The 22,550-nt window shown below is 39.0% G+C and overlaps 1 protein-coding gene across 2 annotated transcripts; it reads right to left on the minus strand.

Annotated features, from left to right (window-relative positions):
- Positions 1-930: 930 nt before the first annotated feature.
- LOC137729717 (uncharacterized) lies at positions 931-18,701 on the minus strand. Of its 2 annotated transcripts, XM_088677511.1 has the most exons (17): positions 18,297-18,701; positions 12,729-17,703; positions 12,451-12,639; positions 12,039-12,153; positions 10,703-11,759; positions 9,713-10,160; positions 9,288-9,341; positions 6,332-9,203; positions 6,121-6,234; positions 5,852-5,982; positions 4,322-4,414; positions 3,890-4,159; positions 3,165-3,783; positions 2,186-2,261; positions 1,995-2,107; positions 1,293-1,899; positions 931-1,202 (listed from the first exon to the last, which is right to left on the minus strand). In XM_088677511.1, exons 1-15 carry the CDS (start codon positions 18,530-18,532, stop codon positions 2,008-2,010), a joined length of 11,349 nt encoding a protein of 3,782 aa, XP_088533637.1. In that variant the 5' UTR covers positions 18,533-18,701; the 3' UTR covers positions 931-1,202; positions 1,293-1,899; positions 1,995-2,007. The 2 variants fall into 2 exon arrangements, with proteins under 2 accessions (XP_088533637.1, XP_068324826.2); XM_068468725.2 differs by having other exon boundaries at positions 1,293-2,107.
- Between the last annotated feature and the right edge of the window lie 3,849 nt (positions 18,702-22,550).

The raw sequence follows: 22,550 nt of genomic DNA on the forward strand, positions 1-22,550 counted from the left end.
TTTTCATTGATATTTTTAAGTACAATCCAATGCGAGCATCAAATCAAATTTTCTTTTGGCTCCCAATACATCTTCATCAAAGCTTTCGTATAATAATTTTGCAGTCACATTTGACCACTAAGAATACAGTTTTCTTGGTTTTTCATGTGACACCAGTGTCATGTGCACATGGCTGTGGGGTTAGTGTTGTGCGTGCTATAATCATACTGACATATGCGACATTTTAGTCGAAATCCTTAGTTGCACACTTGCTAAATATTGTTTTTTGTGGAACCATTAGCCAGCTAGTACTGTAGGGGGAATTGATAGAGACAAACATTGTAGGCCTTTGTATATTATATATTAAAAAAAGTGCAAATATTAAAAAAATAAAATTGATAGAGACAACCATTAGCCAGCTAGTACAGCTAGTACTGTAGGGGAAATTCAGGTGGTCTTTGTATATTATATATTATAAAAAGTGCAAATATTTATGTCTGTGGGCTTTAAATTTTGATTGGAAACAAGCACCCACAATGGTCGGTCAATTCCAAAACCACTGCAAGCAAGTATTACCATTGTTTTAAGTCGACGTTATGGGAATCAAAACGTCGGGCAAATTTTTTGAAAAATGATCCTCTTCGGATCCTCTGGGGATCCGGATAATTAATAAATCACATCCGTTCATCATACATTATACAGTTAAAAATAATTTAAAATTTAAAATTTAAAATTAAATATAAATAATATCTAACGAAAACTAACCCACAATATACGATGAACGGATGTAATTGTTTGATTACTTTTCAAAACACTATAAAACCAATATTTCATAGATATGTCATCGTTACTTGATTTTGACGATTTCAAAAGATGAGATAATCCTCATTTTAGCCAATTTTCCAAATGTCTCTGTATATGTCGTATCATGTGCCGAAAAACTCAAGTAAATAGGAAGAAAATACTGCTGCGTCATTTAGTTTCAAATCTCCTTACCAGCAAATAGAACGATACACACAAATTTGAAAGGTAATACGCAAAAGAAAAGTCAGTTTCACTGCGGGCCAAAACTCCAAATAAAAAATAAAATCCGGCCGACAACGGAGCCCATCTAACTGTAACTGAATTAAACGTTCCATGTCAGTCTTGTTCATTTGGTATTCCAGCAGAGGTAGGATCCTGCACCTCCTGAAACACAACCTGCGGAAAAGTAAACTGATTGCCTACCCAATGAGATAGACAACAAGTGAGAAAGAACTGGTCGACCTGTCTGAGCATAAATTACAGCAAAAGGAAAGATTTATGTTACTCACATTGGTATGAAAATTGGTGATACAGAACCAATGTTGGATTTGTGCGTAGATACTGAGAATTGAACAGAGATGCACGCACGAACATGATGCACCATGACAGCAAGCTGCCAAGAACTCAATATCCTCTTGATACTACTTTAAATTGAATTATCCTTGCACCGTCAATGGTGAACTGTGGATGTGGAATGACCTTTCTCAAACCTCCCGCAGTATTCTAGTTGCATAATACCGTGTGAGGTTGTCCGTCCCAGACTCCAATCTTCATGATGGCATTAAAGCAGTAGAGGCGGCTAAGCATGCCCTTGTACTTTTTGGAAACCAAATTCAGCTTCACAACAGAAGAGTGGTTCGCACGCAGCAGTAATTTTAACAAGGCTCCACATGTCCTCCGCCCAATAAACTGCTGACTGTCATAGGGTGTGCAGAGGCCTGAGCAGGTGTTTCAATATTGCCAATTAATGAGGCCATTAGACACTTGTGGCCAATTGCTCACAAAAACAATCCTCGTGGTGAATTTAATGATCAGGAACCTCAAAATTTGAAGCCAAAAGACAGTCGGATTGCTGAAGCTTGCCCAGGAGGTAAAAAGTTCCATCCTGAAGTGTGCCTGATTATTCATGGCAAAAGTGAATGAGTTCACCAAACATTCCTGACCCTGTCATTTGCTCTGTAAACATAAGACTTGATGTAGTTTAAACAGACCATCTTCACAAGTTCAAATCCATGGTGTCCAACCTTCATACATGTTGCAAAGACTGTCAACACTCGTGGCTTGCTTAAGTAGATAGTCAACTTGCTCCCCGATACTAATCTCTCTGAGAATACACAAAAGATTCAATGTCAATATTAATTATGACCAAAAACCCATACAGATCCCCAGAAGCAGCAGTTACCTATTGTCAGCAATGTCTCGACCAACTAGTTTCATCTCAACTCGTCTTAAGACCGACATTGCATAAGGGTTTTTACCTATAAAAATAACCAAAAGTAACAAAGGTAAGTGCAACAATGACAATTATTAATTTCAAGTATTAAGAACCTGAAAATCACCAGAACAAAGGTAGTATGTATCAGACAGTGAATGGAAAATGAATTACAATAGTTTCAACTAAAAGGCAAGAACAATTGAAGATGCATCATCATATTATAAAATTACACAAATTCTTTTGGACCACATGCAAAGATTCTACCACAAAATAAAGTTGCACAACAATTTCTCAACCTAAATCTTTACTGATCTCAAGAGTTCTAATCAATTCATAGCATGTTCTCTCATGCCGCTTCTTTTCTTATTTGTTATGTTTCATTTATGTTATTTGAAAAGTCAAAATAGGGCTAGAGTTATTAAATAATCCTAGTAGGACCAGAATTTATTATGAGTACTTAGAATGTATCATCCGTTTATCCTACATATCAAATTAAAGAATCCCCTTAGTTTATTTTCCCTACAACACAAATATCTTCATTCCAACTTCAATTCTAATCGCTTACTCTCTCCATATTTTTGTCTTTTCCCATTGAGTATACATTTTCAGCTGTGTTCTGCTGGACAAAAGCTTAACAGCTCTGCCCAATCCCATTTTTCTTCTCCTTTCGGCTCGACTTGTTCAGAGACATTTTTAGTGTTTAATAAGCTTATTAGTTTCAGCAATTGTGTTTACAGAATAATTTCCTATATAATACATATATATATATATGTGTATGTATATATATATATTATATCCAATTACTTCTTTGTTCATACAGAAGAAATAAAAGAAATAACAAGTAGATAAAAAAAGGCAAGAAATGAAACAGTAGATATCCATGCAGAGGAGAGTGAGAAAAAATAAAGACAGGTAGAAAATTTTATAGGATAGGCTCGATACTTACCCCTGCCGACTCGGGTAGAACGACTTTCATCTTTAATTTTGGCCTTGTTTAGTGAGGATATTTCATCTTTACTCCCAAACATCTCCTGTGTGTTCTCATTCAAAGGACGCGAAATATCAGGACAGACTGCTGCAGATTCATCACCTGGTGTTGACTTTGGGACACTAGGTATCGACTTAAAAAAGCCAATATGAGTGTTATCAACCTCTGCGTACTTTGATTCCAACTGTACAGAACCTGAGATTTCTGGGCTATCATTTATAGAGTCGGGAGCAGTGTTTTGATAATCTGTACCCTCTCTGCTACTAGGACCATGCAAAAGCTGCTGTACTATATCTTCTGGATCATTGAAGCTGCCTGGTAAACTCTCCTCAGCTAAGGTAATGCCAGACTCGGTACTACTACTGCAGATACTATCTGGCGGAGATAACCATCCTTTAGATTCCAAAGGAAGTCCAGTAATGCTGAGAAAATCATTGTTGCTTTCACTGTTTGACATAGAGAGGTTCTCTCTCTCTTCCTTTTCATCAAATCCAGTAGCATCAGAAGTAAGATCAGGCCTCGATACATCAATTAGTGGTGATTCCACTTCCTGGCTTTCTCCTAGTCCTTCAAGAGCCTATCAAAGATGAGAGAGAAAGGGTTTACATTTAGTCAACATACTGTTGTAAAAAAATAATAATAAAATAAAATAAAGATGATTTATGTCAATACTGTTGACATACTTTATGAAGATTTCCAGCATGAAGACTTGCAGTTCGGGCAAGCCTGGTCAACATAGAATAGAGCCCCTTGACGGATGATGTGAGGGAGGGCACCAAGGGCTCTAAGGCCTGACGAGCCTCCCTAATTCTTAAAGAATACGACTGGTATATGGCTTGTCCATGAATGGGAGATATTTCCATCTTGGTCTCTCTTTCCCTAGCCATAGCATCAGTCATAGCAGCAACATCCTTGGACAAAACTGTTTCCAGTGGAAGAAGAATTGCATTTGCCTGTCCAAGATGTCGCAAACAGCATGTATGGTTATGTACATACTCAGTAAATAATCAAATCTAGTTGTATTTGCATAAATAAATAAAACTCGCAGAATAAGTAAAACTGCAATTAATAAATGTAAAAAGGATATAAAACTTTAATTGTGAGATGAGGAAAACCTTTGAAAGTTCCTCCACAAAAGAACGATGTACTGCAGCAGCCTCCCTTCCCAGACTGTGAACATCATGTAGGTCTTCAGTTATTGCAAGCACCTATCCAAAGGAGAAGCATTAACCATATAACGAAGCCATCCCCAGTCAAACAAAAAGTTGAAAATGACAAGAGTAATTGAGTCCCAGTTGATAGAATCCTTTTGACATTGCAAAAGTAAAGGAAAGGAAAGGCAAATTCAGTTGATAGAAGGCCTGATAACAGGAAGATGCAATGGTATTTCAATAATCTATCATAAAGATCATAGGCAATCTATCCATCAACTTTATTTCATATGCATAATTAGATTGCTGAAAGAAACAGCATTCATACAGAACCAATGTCATAATACATCGGTATGTTACTATCTACACGTTACTAACTGTTTTTGGTTAAATAGTTTGTGTCAGAAAAGTAAGTGCAAATGGAGCAAAAATAAGCAAAATGGATAACCATTATTTCCCTGCACATAATCCCACTTTCTAGAATAGGTAAGATAAATCAGAGCAATAAAATTTACAAAAAGTAAAGAGGAAATGATCATTATAAGTCCTGCTCACTATAAAATCATAAACTGTGCGGATGACTAACAATTAGAACAATGCCAAAATGTAAGGCATTGCCAACTTATTAGAATAGCCAAACTAAATGAGGGAAGCAGGTCCTCTAAACAATTTGGGTACCTCAAATAAAAATAAGAAACCAAATGATTTGGGTACCACAAAGGGAAGCAGGTCCTATGAATAATAGAATGGTTTTGAGGAATCTGTAGGTGGCAGCAGAGGGAGTTATGGAGAAAATTCGTTTGTGGTCTTCATTATGAGGCTCGGTGACGTCAGATTTTAAATATTTGTGATTTTCATGTAGTTGCCTTCATTGGAAAGCTTCTATCAGTCAGCTTCTTGAGTTTTCTTACTTGTTTTCATTATAGGGGTTCATTTTTGCTTTGCTAGTTTTCTGTGGACTTCCTGTCCACTCGTGTATTTTTATTGTCTTAATGAAACTAATTATTACAATTGAAACTAACTATTAGAATTGAATTTTTTTAATGATTGTAAGGACTATTAGTGTATATTGTTATTGAACATTGGTGACCCACATTTTTGGTAATTTGTATTTAACACATTCAAAATCCAATGTGTGGTACAGTTGTTGGTTGTTACACATGAAGGGAGTATTAGTGGATATTGTTTAGTAGATCTTCATATCCGGTGCTGGCCTGCTAATAGAAATAGCAGTAAATTAGCAAAACTAAACAGTGACTACCCACCAATGTAGCGTATATAGAGTCTCTGCTTAGTAGGTATACACTTATTTATATTGATCCAATACACTAATGTACCCAATCAAACAGCCACTCACATTACCATATCTCAAACATGAAATATAAATTCCAGCGTAACGTGCATCACAGTATATAAACAACATACCAACCACCGTAAAATTAGTAATACTGATCCAATGGCAATATCAATTAGCATCAAAATTTTAACTCATACCTCTTCAAGCATGGAACCACATTCAGAAGTCAAAGTAGAATGACGATTTGAAACACGGGCATATGCCCCAAGTGCAACACTTGCTTCGCATGCACAGTCACTCATTGCAAGAACAGTGCTTTGTAAATCACCTGTAAATGACAAAAACCAGCAGGTCTCACATGATTTACGGATATATAGTATGTATAGCACAGATGTGTGTGTGTGGGCTCCTAGCATATAACAGTTAAGGATGTATCCATTGGTATATGTGGAAAAGAAGGTATGACCTGAAGCGGACTTTGCTTTGAGAGTGGCAATACTAAGTTCATTGGTTGCAGAAGACAATCCACTGGAAGCAGTTTCCACGGTGCTTTGTGCAAGCTTCCATTCTTGTTCAGTGCCTAATACAGGAAACACCAAAGCACACATTAAGGACTCGTATGGATGAGAAGTTGGTATCAGAAACAAGTTGATTATCAAACAACATTACACACTCACGAGCAAAAGAATTGTAAGTAATATCCAATCTTTTTAGTGCATTCAAGTAAGCTTGCTGCCATGTTCTGCCATCAGTGCCAGTCCTGAATGGGTACATCTCTTCGGGAGATCGGAAAATACCATCTCTTGATGCTTCAAACTCCAATATAGACATGCAAATTCTAATAATATCTGATGCCTTTTCCCTAGCTTGCCATAGTAGTTGCCTTCGCCTGATCAGATGGTCATGAAATTCGGAAGGAATTCCAGAATTCTTACTTGAACTATTTCCAGCTGCACTGGAGTTTGGGCCACCACAAGCCCACCCCATTGCTCTCTCAAGCTGCCCTTCAGCTGCCAGAGAAGTTCGTTCACAAGCTTGCAGTGACTCCATAGACCTGGCTATCTTTGACACAGCAGATTGCAAACTTTCCCGCATGTTAGGTCTGCTGAGTGTTAAGACAATAGGATATAAACTATCATCCCCAGCAAGAAATTTCTGAAACATGTCCCTGCTACTGTGTGAAGGGGTCAAAGTAACATCATGCATCCATTCGATCTGAACAATCTCCAGGCCAGTCTTCCAAAGAGCCTCTCTCAGCTCATTCACCTGCCTTTTCATTAGAGATGCAGCGGAACTTGCTGCTCTGGCTGTTTCATGTGCATTGCAGAATTCCTCAAGCATAAGGTGAACCCTTTTTAAAGCCCCGACATCTCTTTTTACTTCATCAAGAGCAGCTTCCTTCATAAACTCTGTCAATTGCTTCCGATGCTCAATTTCTTTATCAATGCTAGCCAATAAATTAGGGACAACTCGATCTTTCAGGTATCGACCAAGATGTTCTTGAAGTTGTATTTCAAGCTTTCTCTTAACAACATTGAAGAGCTGGTCAAACCCTAAAGTTTGATCAACAGATGAAGCTACATCATTTAGGCATGAGTCCAGAAAAGAATCAATAACACCAATTTTCCAAACAAAGAAAGAATGTTGACTCAATAAGCTGCCAAACTTCCAAACATATTCAGACATTGGGTACCCGGCACTCATCAAATCTGCTAAATTAGGAATCTCAGTTGAGTAAGAAGTATAAGAACCTCCAAATGAAGACAGCACTTTATCAATCAATTCCAAATCAGAAAAGGGCTTAACAAGCATGTCCAGTAGCACCTTGCTTTTCGAGACATTCAGCTCTCTTTCCTCTTTGACACTAACTAGAGACTGAAAATGGTGTGCAGAAGCAGCGAGGGCATTCTTTATATTAGATTCTCTCTTTACAAGAGAGGAAGTTCGCAAGTCCCTTTGGTTCCAAGTTTGATGGAGTTGGTCCAGCTGTGCCCTACAAGCTTCTTCTTGGGAAGCAAGCTCCTCTGCCTCTTCCCATGAGAGATGATCCCTACCTTTCATAGCAGCTTCTTCAAGAGCCAACTGCTGCTCTGTAATGAGACCAACTTTAATGAAGTAATTCTGTTCTAGTTCAACTAAAGATGCCCTCTCCATCTCTACTTGTATGAGTTGCTCAAGTACAGTATCAATAGAACCGCGAATTTGTGAGATTAGTCCAAACGCATCCATGACTTCTGAATTCAGAGAAACTGCAGATCTTATTACATCCGGAAGAACAGCTTCAGTCATTTGCCCAATCAAGCTCTTAAAGGAATGTAAAATGGTTTTAAAAATGGAAGCCCAATTTCCATCAGAATAATATCCTGGACGGCCTTTATCTGTGTCATCACTAGGTAAATCTCTACCAACCAGTTGCTGCAGTTCATTAACAAACCCTGCTAGAAGTATACACTTCTCTACTTGCTCCTCAATTCCACAGAAAATAGTTTCAAATTCCATCTGTAACTGGTTATTCGCATTTCTACGTTTATTTGAATCATTAATTTTGTCGAGCACCTTATGTTTGACCTCATTGTACATATAACTGGATGCTGTGTTCAGAACAAATAAAACTTTCTCCCTTTTTTCATTCAGATCCCCACGCAATCTAGAATCCTTTGCCCCATTTCCATCATTCTTAGATTGCCCAAATTGAATGGAAACAATGGCATCTTCTTTCTTTGCAAGACCAGCTGATTGCATGAATTTCATGAAAGCAGACAGAAGCCGATCCTTAGCGTTTGATTCGGTCTCTGAACCAATAGAGTTCGCTAGCTCCGCATACTCCTCTTCAAGCTTCTCCATCTCTAGGGCATACTTCTTTACTTTACGACACAGATCATCATGACTGAGTGTGATAGAATCAAAATTCTCCCCATGTTGTTTGGCAATAAGTTCAGCACCCTGTCTTCTAGCAAGAGATAGGGTATCAGAGGAAAGAGCACTGGCAGATAGTTGCAGAACCTGTGCCCAGCCATGAATTGCACTCGTTGTAATGTAATTTAATGGTAAAATTCTTTGCAAAGCCAACGAATATACTTGAAGTGCATTTATCGCAGAAGAGAGACCATCATCTAGTTCAGATACTAGTTGAGAGACTTCCCGATCTATATCATAGCATTGTGCTTGTGTTGGCTCAGGAACAATAGTCAGCGGAACCCCAGCCACCAGAACAGCAGATGTAAGAGACAATGTTTCTTGCATACCACTCAGCTCAACAAAAGCATTTATTTCTTGAAGTAAATTGCCTCGTAAAGCATCAAGGATGCTCCCATGTTGTTCCATCCAGGTTGCTGCCTCTTGAGATTTCTCAGCAACCAGGGCCTTTGCCTGAGCAAATTCTCGAGCCTGAATTTCAAACAATACACGAATTTTCTCTGAATTACTAGTAGCTTCAGCAACCATTGATCTCGCAGACGTTTCATGCAGAATTAGGCTAGACCTCTCTTGATCAGCTCGATAAAAGAGTGCAGATGAAAGTTCATATTGGTTTAGAACATCAGCAAACCTCTGGTCAACATTTCCCAAACGTCATTAACAAATGTCGGCAGAACAAAAATAAGAAACAAAATAAAGTGAAAAGCATGTACCCACCTCAAGAGCAGATTCAACAGCTGGTAGAGTAGCCAATAAAAGATCGTGATGTTCCTGCTCTCAGTTAAATGGTATCAAGGTGTCATTCAAATAATCAAACTTCCACTGCATATAAATACTTAAAACATATATTTATGGACAGTTGGACACACATAACCAAAGATAAAGGTACAAACAAATTAGAGAAAGCCTGAAAACATTACTTTAATTGTCAGATACATAGGTATAGGGACAATAACTGCAACTTCAGGATATTTGCAGACACATGATAAAAATTGTGAGAATCACACAGAATGTGCCAGGTATAAATTCAAGGTATATCGAGATGCTTTCTAGTCATCCAGACATAAATTAACTAATTTAAGGGAGTGCCAAAGAATCACTGCAGTGCAAATGCACAGAAGCTTAGGTTTCAGAATGATTACCTGTAAGGGAACACGAATTTCCTGTACACGAGATGCAAATAAACTGAGACTGACAGCCAATTCCATGCCCTTCCTTTCTTCACCACCAATTGCAGCAGCATCATGAAAATCTCCCCGTGTCCATTCCACAAGCGGGTCCCAAACAAACACTTCCAGTAACATCAAGAGTATGTCTTTGTTCTTCCTCAAAACACCAATAACTGCTTCACAGTTTGACCTAAAGGTACCTTCTATCCCCGTCATCCCTAATGCTGCTTCAATGGTCTGTGTAAGGCGGAAGGGAACAATTTCTGGAATTTTCAGTCTTTGCCCTTTATCAAAACAGACATTGTAATCAATATGGACTACATCACCACTACAAAAATCCATTAGAATATTATCCAAGTGTCTATCCCCAAGGCCAAGAATGTGGCCCACCATGCTCATGGCAGCAACACTTCCGGAAAACCTACAAAATGAAGTACACATTAAAAGCTAAATCTACAATATACATTATATTTTATTTATGAAACAAGTGTGTCTGATCGCCCAAAAAAACTAATAGTCGAATACCACCATATATTAGAATGAAAAAAAGCTATACTATACTGAAAAAAAGGAAGATAAACTGATCATTAAGCCCAGTACATCACTAATTTGTACTCCAACGTTTATATATAGATATATAGATATATATGTGTGTGTGTGTGTGTGTGTGTGTGTGTGTGTGTGTATTACCCTGTTCTCGTAACTCCATGAGCCGTATACCTGCTAACAGTATATGCGATTTAAGAGAAGTGGATACCATGTGAGACATCGCCTTTGAATGATAATATATATGCTAAACTAAGAATGCTCTAATGTATGATGACTAGTTTGAAGAACAGGAAGCTCCACCAACAATACAATTAATAGAACCGAAGCAGGTTGTTAAGCTTAGTAAATTATATAAATTAATGCAACGAAGATTATTAGTACAGGAACGAAGAGCTTTTCCAGGGTCTTAATTACCTCTTCTGTTTCGAACTGAAGGCTTTGAATCCTTCACTAGCACACCAAAGTTCTTGATGAAGAAGCTGTCTAGGAATCTCCTTCATAAGTTCCAAAAGAACTTTACGCTTCACCTCATGAGGCCAGTCTCTTCGGGAAATTACTCTCCTTATACCTTTCTCTTTGAGTGCTGGTATGATTTTACCATAGAACATATCACTGGGTCGGGGAACAGCTGGAGGAACAGGACTTTTCGAACTGCCACCACCCACTGCTGAGAGCTGAGCTAGTTGGATGCGGCTTTGCCAAGACTTAAAGATGCTGTATATACTAATTACATTGTCTACCCACTGGATGAGACCAGCACGGCCACTAATTGGAGTCACAGAATAATAGCGAATACCAAGAAAGTGGCTGTGAGTTGCAAGAGATGTATGCAGGAAACCATTTATAGCTTGCAAGAGCTGCATTATTCTAGCGTCAAGGCGGAGATCTTCCCTGCCTTTCAAGAGATACATGTACTTTTGACCATCAGAACCAACAATAACAAGTTTCTTAGGTTTAGTCTTGGTTGATATGATAGCCACTTCCTCAGAGAAAGATGCAATGGTGACAATTCCTTGGAGATTAGCACTGAGAGCTCTGTCAGATTCAGAGACCGTATCTTGCTTCTCAAGACCAGGCATTGGAACATCAGACGATGACAGTAGAGCCAATTGTGGTGCAACTTCACTTAAAGGAATTGATAACTTCCTCTGATAAGATGCTAAGGATGAAGCAATGTTATCAAATGGACGCCATGCATCTCCAAGTGCTGCAGCGGATGCTGGAGGAGTCTTGAAAGCTGTGATCGCTGATTTCAACCGATCTTTATACTCCTCGTGGAACCATACTTCATGAGGAGTTTCAGGTTTCCGAGATGTAGAAGCCAGACGACGTTCCAAGGACACAACAATAGGAGCCATCATGGCTGAATATTTAGCAGCGTTTATCTTGTTTTTCTCACTCTGGCTAAGAGTAACATTTTCTGCAATTCGTGCAGCTTCCTCTTTTAACACGTTCATGCGCCTCATCACATCTGAAAGAAAAATCAATAAAAACAAATGGGTCAGATTGAAAAACAGTACACCAATGCTTATGTCTGGTGCATGCATATTCAGGTCCCAGCATGCAGCACCTCATTTGTGAGTAATGCCTGCACATTAGTCACTAGAATATAATTTCATATCCAAGTTGCATAAAACTGACAAGAGAAGATTTACTTCCCAAATCATTTTTGGCATCTAAAACCCAAAAGATGTTCAAATAAATGGCATCAAAAGCAGCAAAAGCCTCATTTAAGCGAGGTCAATCATACCTGTGTGAAGATCTTGAAGGGTGCTGAGCCATAGCTCCTCCCAAAGAACAGTAACGTTTCCCAGCTCACTTATCACGAGCTGAACATCCTGAATCAATCTTGGGTATAGTTCACTCTGCATGTAACATGAGTATGCGTAAAGTGTATTATGTTCCATGTAAAACAAGGTAAGTAAAAATAAACAGAATCTTGAATGAACAAAATTTGGGATAGGTAACACCATTTGCGTGATATAACCAATGCAATTTCTTTATAAAAAATAATACGTCATTTTAAATATAAAGAAGCATTAGCATAAACTAATTACTAATTTGTTATTATTAAAAACTGCGAAGTTATCATGGAAGTGTTCCCTTCATTGTTATTCCCGAAGTTTGAGTCTAATGCACATTAATGAAAGAAATTTCCTTACCAGACAACCAAGTATGTGCAGAAGCTCCTCTGAAGGCTTCTCCTCATAAGCATCCACATCGACTAGTGTTGGGTAGACAATGGACCAAGGAGATTGCTTGGCCAGCATCATCAGTAAGCCTTCCAACTGCTTCCGAACCACTTGCTCGGGATGAGAACTTAACCGCGCAAACAATTGGGGTGTTACTTCCTAGAAATGAGATCATAATGAGAGTGCAATCAAATCTTCCTGCACCGAAAATTAGTATGAACGAAATAAACCAAGGAAGAGCCGCTTACCTGCCATGGGGACAAAGGAACAGTTGAAAGAGCAGGTTCAAGTACATCTCTCAACTCAGCTCCATATTTGAGAAGAATATGTAGGACATACAATGTAGCCCTCAAAGTATAGCTGCCGGTTTTTTGCCTCAGAGACTCAGAATCAGATTCAGACAAGCCACTATTGCAAATTTTTGCAGATGAATTCGAAAGATACTTTATAAAGCCATGAGCTGCATGCCCAAAGAGTGACACTCTTCTCCTCCTTAAAGACCACCAAACAACAACTAACTCATCAACTACAGAAATTAAAGCAGTTTCATTTAGGCCAAAGTTTCCACGAAGAAAGATCTTCAACTGAGAAGCTAGAGTAGCAGAAAGGCAATCATCACTAGAAATTTCTGCACCAGGTGCCCCAGAAACAGCTTCAATAATATTCACTACTTGCTGCACCAAAGCCATCACAGGGTTGTCGTTTCTCAGTTCAGAAGAATCAAGAGAAGAGTTCCACTCTCCATCTTCAGCTCTAAAACTGTCATCCTTATTCTGGAAGAGCTGTAAAAGCAAAGATTCTACTTTTACGATCTCATTTTCAGTTAGCTTGAATCTCTCAGGGAGAACTTCATGAGCAAGGATGGGAGAAAATGAGCATGAGTGAAGGGTATTTTCATCTGGCGTTAAGAGAGAGTCTCTGGCCTGACCAAAACACCATGACGCATAAGAAATCCAGGATTTGCCCATGGTGGGGCATAGTTGAGTAGACAGTTTTGTAGCTGTGCCCACAATCTCCTCAATAATAGGACCCAAACGTGTTTTAGAGATTAGAATCTCATTGCCAAGTGAGGCACTACCTCTGCCAGGAGAAGAGGAATCAGTCATATCTAAGTCTGACCGCATATTAAGAACAATGTCATCTACCCTTGAATCTGAATAGTTCTGTTTAAGCCAATTTGAGAGTTTCAAGCAAGCCTTAGCCTTCAGAATACCATTGTCAGCATCAGAACCTATAGATGGCGATGGCGAAGAAATCATGCAAGGACGCACAAAAGACCACAGGTTCGTTAAAGAATCTTCAAACTTGTTTTCAGCATGCATTAGCAGGATACCCTCATACCGCAAATATGAGATGAGAAAGTCATGGTTGCTTTCCCCGGAGCAACGCAATATGTGATCTTTGAGAAAGTTGTTTAGACGGTTTGCCAACAGTAGGTTTTTTTGTTTGCGGGCCAAGCTCAACAAATTCATAGAGAGCTTTAAGGTAGCTAGAGAAATTGGGGAAATGGTTTGATAAACTCGAAGAACTTTTAACCAAGGGTTACAGTCCAGATGGACCCTGCCTATTTGTGGCTGCATAAGTTGGACATATGAACTTAATATTGACTGAAGTTGCCTGGGTTTGTCTTGGTTGCCTTTAATCTTGAAAAATTCCTCAAATGCAAATATGCAGTGCAACTGGATAGCATGTGGTGCTGCCTCTTCTAACCCGTCAAGCGGCAAAATAGACAACATTTCCTCCAGCATTAACCTGGCCTTCTGTAATTCATGGGGGATATTATCTTCCTTTCCCTCATTCTGAAGAAGCATTGCCTGTAAAAGCATCTGCTCACTTCTTTGCAAGGCCAATTTTGGATCAAGTGTGAGCTCACTGCTACTTTTAGGTGTCAAACCAAGGCATGTCCATGCTGCCTGAAATTCACCCTCATCATACCGTGCCAAGGCATGAATTGCATTGATTTCATTCCCAGTTGTCGTCAGAGCACCACAATAACTCTTACCAGCATGCTTAGCACGAAGTGTTTGCAACTCTAATAACCAGGACTCTAAAGATTTCCAATCACAAACAGAAGTATAACACTCAATGATGCGTGCAATGACAAACTGTACACCATCCGAACCCAAGGAACTCAACAACTCCTCATTTTGTAGCAAGTGAATAAAGTGTGCAGCAGCCTTTTCATATTTACCTTCTGCCTGATATACAAGCCCAGTGATCCATGTAAAGGGTCCCAGCATCCCACTGTTACTGAGGGACTGGTTTTCCTCCACAAGAAAGGGAGAGAGTGTCATTGAAACCCATTTTTCAAGGCCAATTAAAGCCTCTGATTCGTGAGTCTTACACAAAGCCAACGCCATGTTCCGTAAAACCCTCAAGATGTCTGCAGAAAACCTGCCCCTGATATTCTGGAGGTTCTCAGTTACCTGTGCCCTAGACTTTTCATTCAAAGCAGAAGCCACAAGATTCCTGAGCTCCTGTAAACGCAGAGCACAATACTGAAACGTGGCATCATGGCATTGTAGAGCTAATCCAGCATTCATCATTGGCTCACATATACGAGAAAACCACTCTTCACAAACTTTCTTGTTGGCTCGAAAGAATAAGGAACTCGAGCGAGTAGCAGACGGCAGAACAGCAGACCCCTCATATGCATTGTATACATTTTTCTTCAGCGCCTCAACAAAATCAAATAGTAACCTCATTGGTAACAAATGAGCACCAGAAGACCCGATCATACTTAAGTTCCCATCATTTTGCTCACTGTCAAGCTGCAGCAGGTGTGCAACATCCAAAAGCATTCGCTCCAAGGCTGCAAAGGTCTGAGTAGGCCCACCAAGGTTAGTCCGAAGGCGCGTGGTAATACAATACCTAGCAGCTTCATGTACAGCCCACCAAACACCAGCCAGATTATTAACTGAGCAATGCTTTTCAAGAAAATCTTCATCCATTTTAAAGTCCAACCATACACCAGTGGCACCAGATTTTCCAGTTTCCTCAAGTTGACTTGAAACAAAATCTTTTGAAATTCGACAACTATGAATAAGTCGTTGAATCCAAGAAGAAAGAGGCACCTTCCACCTTTGGGATATGTAACTCAATATGGTAACAAGTTGTTGCGAGTGAAGTTGCTGGGGGAGCTGCTTCAAGGCAAATATTTGCTTCCAGTGCAAGTTAGAACTGTTGCCTAACCAAAGAACAACAGCCCTAGATGAAGTAGATGTCCCATAATCACGAATCCCACATGCATACAGTGTTGTAGGCACAACAATAGAAAGCAGCCTAACAAATGCATTTTTTATTTCACTATCTGGATCACCAAGTTTTCCTAAGACCACTTCAGCCATGCAAGAAAAGTAAAGAGGATGTACAATCCTTGCCTGCATTAATAACTCCAATACTAATGCAACATGTGACCTCACTTTTGGTTCCCTGTCAGATGCGGCATCCAAAATTGAGAAAAGCATATTCCCAATAATCTTAATATTGCCATACACTTCATAGAAATGAGCTTCTATGTTTGATTTCTCGTTATAAGCAATAACATTCTCACAGATTCTTTGAACCCAATCAAGCGCAACTGTTTTAACTGCAAGAGGAGAAGAAACATGGAGAGCTTTCACAAAGAACGCACTAGACTTCCTCAGATTCTCAACAACCACAACTGACTGTTCATTAGTCAAGTACTTACTATTAAGAAATTTATCAGCAGTAGCAACTGTAGATGATTTCCCACTGCTATGGTATGTAACAGCGCACTTGCTTAAGAACTTAACTGTTGTTAGCCTGTCCAATGTCTTAATAACATTGACTTGCAAATCCACATATGCCAGAATTGGTAAGTCAAAAGGATTAAATTTCTCCATAATAAAATTCAATAACTTTTCTGACCGCATAAGATATAGGCTTGCAATGTCTGGTTGACTATTCAAACTATTATCCCCGCCCAAGAAAACAGATGTCAACAAAACTTTCAAATCAAACTTAATCAATGAAAACAATTCAAGTTTTGAAAAGAATTTAGAACATGCAACAAACCCATCTCCATCGCCCATGGCTTTCTCTAGCATGCCCTTCAACAACTCTAGCTCCTCTATTAACGATGTAACTGCCTGTTCAACAACTTCATTATTCGCGTGTTGAAGCAAGAAAATATAAGTGGCAGCAGAACTGCCAGTTACAAGGTGATTAGGATGCAAACGCAGCTGTGATATTGGAGCATCAAATTGCAGTATTTTCTGCACAGATAACCGCAAAAGGCCAAACTTTTGCAAAGATAATAACTGGAGATTAGTTTTCAAAACTCCATGAACTTGAACAGATGTAATTCTTCCAGTTCCCATTGGTTGGCTAGTATTGTCCAATTCCAAACTTTGAAATAAAATATCAACTGCATAAGCATAAAAGGTGGAAAACCTTTCACAAAGTATTTCTGCCAAAAGAGTCAAACACTTCCATAAATTCCCAATCCATTCCAACCACCCAAACTTCCTTCCGACCATAGATAAACATCCCAATAACCTAGGAACAATTCTGTTAAGAGGTTCAGTGATTTGTTCAAGTAAATTCATTTCCAGCAACCCAGAAGCAGTGGACTGCAAAATTGTTGAAAAGCAAGAAAGCAATGCAAGCAACCTTCGGAATTGTTGTGGGGTTCCATGACTTACATCCTGAAGCAAAACATCCATGTCACCTAGAAACTTTGACAGCAGTCCAAGAGAAAACTGCAAATTACCCACCCAATGACTCTGAAACTGCACAAAACTATCCATTATAATTCGTCTATCCGATTCAGCAAGGTCTGGTACCAATGCCCAGCCAAGAAGTAGATCAACAATGTCAAGAAAATGAGGCTGGAAGCATCTAGAAAACTTTAAGGAAATCAAAGTCAAAACGCCAAGAAGCCGGTGTAACAAACTCAAGGAGGTTCTCTCATCCTCCAGAAGTACTTGGCATGCTTTGAGAATTGATAAAACATATCTCTCGATCCCACCAACATCCCCAACATTGAGAAACTCCCGTAGGCTATCCAATGATAGTTCCATGGTCCCATCTCCAGCGCCGCCATTACTAAGCAACGGCAAGGCCCAACCAATGAACTGGTCAACCAAGCTTCCGAGCATAACATGGTTTTGTCTTCCATTTGACGTTATAGGGATCGAACAAAACACAGCACAAAGAGCCCCGTATGCTACAGCCGCCCCTTGCCTCACTGCATACGATCTACAATGCAAAATCCAGAGAGATGACATAAACACATATGCTTTCAACCACAATAGATAATTTCCCACTTTTTTACCATTCAAAACCCTTTTGCCTAAAATAGTTTTTTTTCATGTTTTGAGTCGAAAATATTGCCACTTTAAGTGGTGATCCAATAAATCTTAATCAGGAATAGTAAGTTTTTTGGGTTTCGGCATTGTGAGTTAGAACATCTACTGTGATATATGCATCCCGAAACTGAATAACGCAAGCTTCATACTTCAAATCCCTTAATTATTTTACACTTTTTTCAGCAAACAAACACAACCAGCAACTTGTTTAAACTAAAACCATTCACAAGAGAAGTACCACGAAAATCAGTTTAGTAGATAATTAAAATTTAAACCAAAACAAAGCAGCAACATAAAATCGAAACTAAAATTCCAGAGGTTCTAATTCCTTAATTTTACAGCCAAACAAAACCAGTAGGACGTCGTCCATGCGCAAATTCCAATTTAATATATAATTAAACAAAAAAAAACTAGTAAGGAAACAAAAACCCAAGTTGTAATTTTAAAGAAAGAAAACGAAAGTGAAGTGGAAGAGGAATTTACTTATCGGAGAGGAGCTGAGAGAAGCCCTGTGCGAGGAAATTGGCGGAGTGAGTAACGAGGACGGAGTTGGGCTGGTAGAGAACGGCGCGGTGGAGCGAATTGATGGCGGCGAGTCGAGCGGAGTCGTCGTCGTCGGAGTTAGAGAATGGGGCAGATGCGGAGGCGGAATCGTCCTTGGGGATGGCGACGGAGAGAAGCGCCGCGAGTTGCTGCTGTTGGTGATGAAGTCCTTGCATCGTTATCTTGCTGCTGATGCCGCTTCTGCACTAGAAGCATCTCTCATTCGCTCACTCGACTGAGTCGGCTCAGGAACTCTGACTCGGGTTTTCTGGTTGGTTTATCCGCAGCTGCTGTTGCCCTGCGCTCTGTGTGTGTCTCTGGACTCAACGTGATTCGTCTTCTGCTTTTTTTGTTTTCGCAAGGCTTTCTTTTATTTTTGCTGGCGAGGATGATAAAAATTTTAAATCAAATTTACAAATTAAATCATTTGTTATCGATAGAAATAAATACGTTAATCAACATTTAAGTAATATTTCAATTATCAATAATCATGTCATCTGTTTTGCAAATTTAGTTTTTTAATCCCTACTTAAAAACCTACTTCTAAATTGGATTTGGATGGTATTTGTAGAATTAGGTATAATACTTACATATATTTAATACAATCATTATGTGACGGTTTCATATAATTGATGTAAATATGTGTGTTTAATATAATCGTCATCTGACACTATATTTACCCCATGAAATCACCATGGGTCATAAAGTCGTCCTTGAATCAGCCATTAACCAATACATCCTCACCCCTAAGTTACTAACAGTATAACTACAATCATCATCTGACTGTTAAGATGATATTTACCTCATGAAATCACCCTGGGTCATAAAGTTGTCCTTGAATCAGCCATTAACCAATGCATCCTCATCCCCTAAGTCACTTAACGTATGAAGCAAACAAAATTAAGCATTATATAAAATAAAAAGCTTTAATTGGATCCACGAGTTGCATATAGATTTTTAAATACTAACCCAATAGGCTCGCTGAGGTGAGCCTTCTGGTAGGACAAAGCAGATGTCATACGACCGTCAATGTGTGTCCAAACATCAAAGCATACATGATGTTGGCCCAAAATATCCCTCTGGCTAGCAAGGGTCGCTATGCGGTGTTGAACTTGGATGTGATCCTAGGATAGTACCGAAGAGAGTGTCAAACAAGGCACCCATCCTGTAGATGCCGATGAAGCGAGGTGACTTGCCACACTCGTTCATGTGTCATGATTATTTGTTATGTCAAATTATGTATCTAAATTATTTAAGAAGCTATTTTAAATTGACATAGAAAATGAGTGAAATCATGAAACTAAAAATAAAAATAATAAAAAAATAAAAGATGGTAATTAGTTTCTTATGAAATTGTGAGTATGATCATCTTGATTGAAATTTTGGTACATGTGTTTTCAGTTTCTTATGTCAAATGATGTGTCCTAAATGTTTAATACAAATTTGTTTGGTGTTTGGTTTTGATATAAAAATGGTAATTAGTTTTTTTTTTTTTTTTTTGAGCTCTATAAGTAATCTATTATTTTATCTAAGGTTCTAAAAAGGAGTTAGGTGTTAGTCGGGTAGTGAGTAGGGATATAGCACTTAGGAGTCCAGGCTTTAGGAGGGTGTCTAGGTAGGGGCCTAAGCGTTTTTTGATTTATTGTAATTAAGCTTATTATACAACATATAAATAAATGTCTAGTTATACTATAAAAAAATACATAATTGTATTGAGATACGCAAATGGCAAAATAGAACGACAAAAAATTATAAAGTGCTAGAACATATTGAAAATATGAATATGATGAACACTAAAAAGTGCGAAACAAACAATAAAAAAACATTAATTGGATCAATGAGTTGCATAGAGAATTTTAAATACTAACGTAACAGGCTCGAGGATGATGACTGGTAGGAATTTTACCACACACGCAAAAGGGTTAAAAACTCCTATATTACTTGTAAGAATGACAAGGTTATTGTATTATAAACAGATCTTGCAAGGTCGTTTTGACACACCCTGATCAGAGTCGAGGCATGCTGGGCGTCACGTGAGGGTGACGTAGCCACGTGTGCAACAAAAGTGATAATAATAGAAAAATGCATCTAAATAAAAACCAAAACTAAACCTACTTAAGCTAGAGATAAAATATAAGTGTGTGAAAGTGATCAAGTATAAGATACACACATATCAGAGCATAGGTAAACGAAAGTGCAGTCGAACCAACTAAGTACTAATTATACAAACAGGGAGAAGATCCCTACTTATTTATGGAGACATCAAAACTGCCGTAAAGTCCTCGTGAGCCACCAAGGGTGATCAACTACCTAAAACCTGGAAGGGCACAAAACAGAAAGGTGAGTAGGCAAAAACAAAGCATTTGAAAACGTATTTATCTTTTCTGAAAATAATAACCCATCTCCGTAAAACCCGTATAGTTTCCAGAAAATAATACTACATAGATATGGAAAACCAATACGCAAGATCAGCAAAAAACTGAAGTATGCCATATCATAATATCTCAGCAATAATAAATGTAAACCAGGTGTGAAACTAATATAAAATACTATGCCAGTCGGAGTCACCTAACGTGACCTGTACGACTGGATCTATAGCTCATCAATCTAGGCTAGCACACAAGTCGGAGTCACCTACTGTGACCTGTACAACAAGCTGGATATAAATATATACACTCAAGTGCTACGATCATGTGAAGGCTGTGCGATAAATCACGGGTCATCTATGAGTCGGAACCACCTATTGTGGTCTGTACGACAGGCTCACCAAACTTGGATCCAAGGTGAGCGTGCGGTGCAAAAGGTGAACGATCACGTGAAGGCTGGCCCTAGCCCCAGGTGGGAGCACTAATACCGGGGTGCAGTCATGATGAGCTCTAAATAAATATATGCATACCAATGCAATACAATCCATTCAATCACATCATACTCACCTAAAGCTTACCTGAGTCTTTGCAGCATCACACAATATAATTCACAGATACAACAATGCAATACTCAAAATGCAACTCATTTACGACATGGCATTCAAGGCATAAATCATTTAAGAAAAACGTTATGAAAATCATAACATATGTATATATAGAAAGCAAATTCCACTCACTGATAAGTAGCAGGATCGTAGCCCCCTAGCCTCGCTTGTCCACATTTGTCTTCGGGATATGTGTCAGCTATATGCGAAATAACTAATTTAACGTTAATTCAATAGCACATAAACAAAACTTAGGTTGAATTCCTCATACGCTGCTCAAATGGGGTTTTTGAATATACCAACATGATCTACTCAACACTACGAACACCTCCATATTTTTAGAATAATTTTTGGACATCACATGCGCCCTCACGCGCCATCCGAGGCCGGCGCGGCCACACGCGTCGGCCGTTGACAGAACCCCTAACGGCGTTAGGGAATATTCTGTTAAAATTACTTAACGCCTTTAGAATATTCTGTTAAAGTTAACGGAATATGTTCCTTCTTCTCCAGTGACTCGCCGAAGTCCGCCGCCGGCCACCGTCTGGTTCGCCGATTTCTGAAAATTTTTCAAAGTTCAATATCTTCTTCATTTCTTAACCAAAATCCATGAAATTTATACGGATTTAAAGCTCTTGAAGAGTATAACACAACCATACCTATTAGAGGTCCAAAAACCAATGGAAAGTGGTTGGAAAAACCTTCAAAACCTCCGGCTAAGTTTGCAACTCTATGAATCCTTTTATCCTGACGTCAATTCCACCCTAAACCTACTCTAGGGTCTCTATGGAGTTGATTAGAGGCTTCCTTAAACCCTAAAACCCTGTGAAATGCCCACAATCGTGTCGAAGGAAATCAGCTCCTTGTCAGAGCTATAGTTTCTCACGTTTCTGACGTCCATTCTATAAACTAAGGGTAGGGTTAGGTTTGTGAAGTCGAGAAGAATGTGATAATAGCCTCAGTAAAGTCGATCTGTGAAGTTTTGGTATAGTTTGAGTGTGGGTGTGCTCTCGGGTGTACAGGCGAAGGAGAAGGATCGAGAAAAGGTGAGAGGGTAAGGGTATGCGTATGTGTGTGTGTGTATGCGCACGTATGAGATTGGCCAGAAAGAAAAATATCATGGCCCTGATTGGGCTGCAGTGAGAGATGAGAAAAAGTTATGTTAAATGGCCCAAAGAAAATTGAAATCAAACCCAAAATCTAATTGGGCCTAATAAAGTAGG

This window comes from Pyrus communis, chromosome 10 (assembly GCF_041283825.1).
Source record: "Pyrus communis isolate YQ-2024b chromosome 10, ASM4128382v1, whole genome shotgun sequence".
Classification (NCBI taxonomy): Eukaryota; Viridiplantae; Streptophyta; class Magnoliopsida; order Rosales; family Rosaceae; genus Pyrus; species Pyrus communis.

What these genes read in the sequence shown, in the direction of transcription:
- LOC137729717 (XM_088677511.1), bottom strand. Translation starts at nt 18,532, where the DNA reads ATGCAAGGACTTCATCACCAACAGCAGCAACTCGCGGCGCTTCTCTCC. An exon ending in TGCACATACTTGGTTGTCTG is followed by an intron (nt 12,154 to 12,450) that starts GTAAGGAAATTT and finishes TGTTACATGCAG; the next exon opens with AGTGAACTATACCCAAGATT. An exon ending in TTCAGTTCGAAACAGAAGAG is followed by an intron (nt 10,161 to 10,702) that starts GTAATTAAGACC and finishes TTCATTTTGTAG; the next exon opens with GTTTTCCGGAAGTGTTGCTG.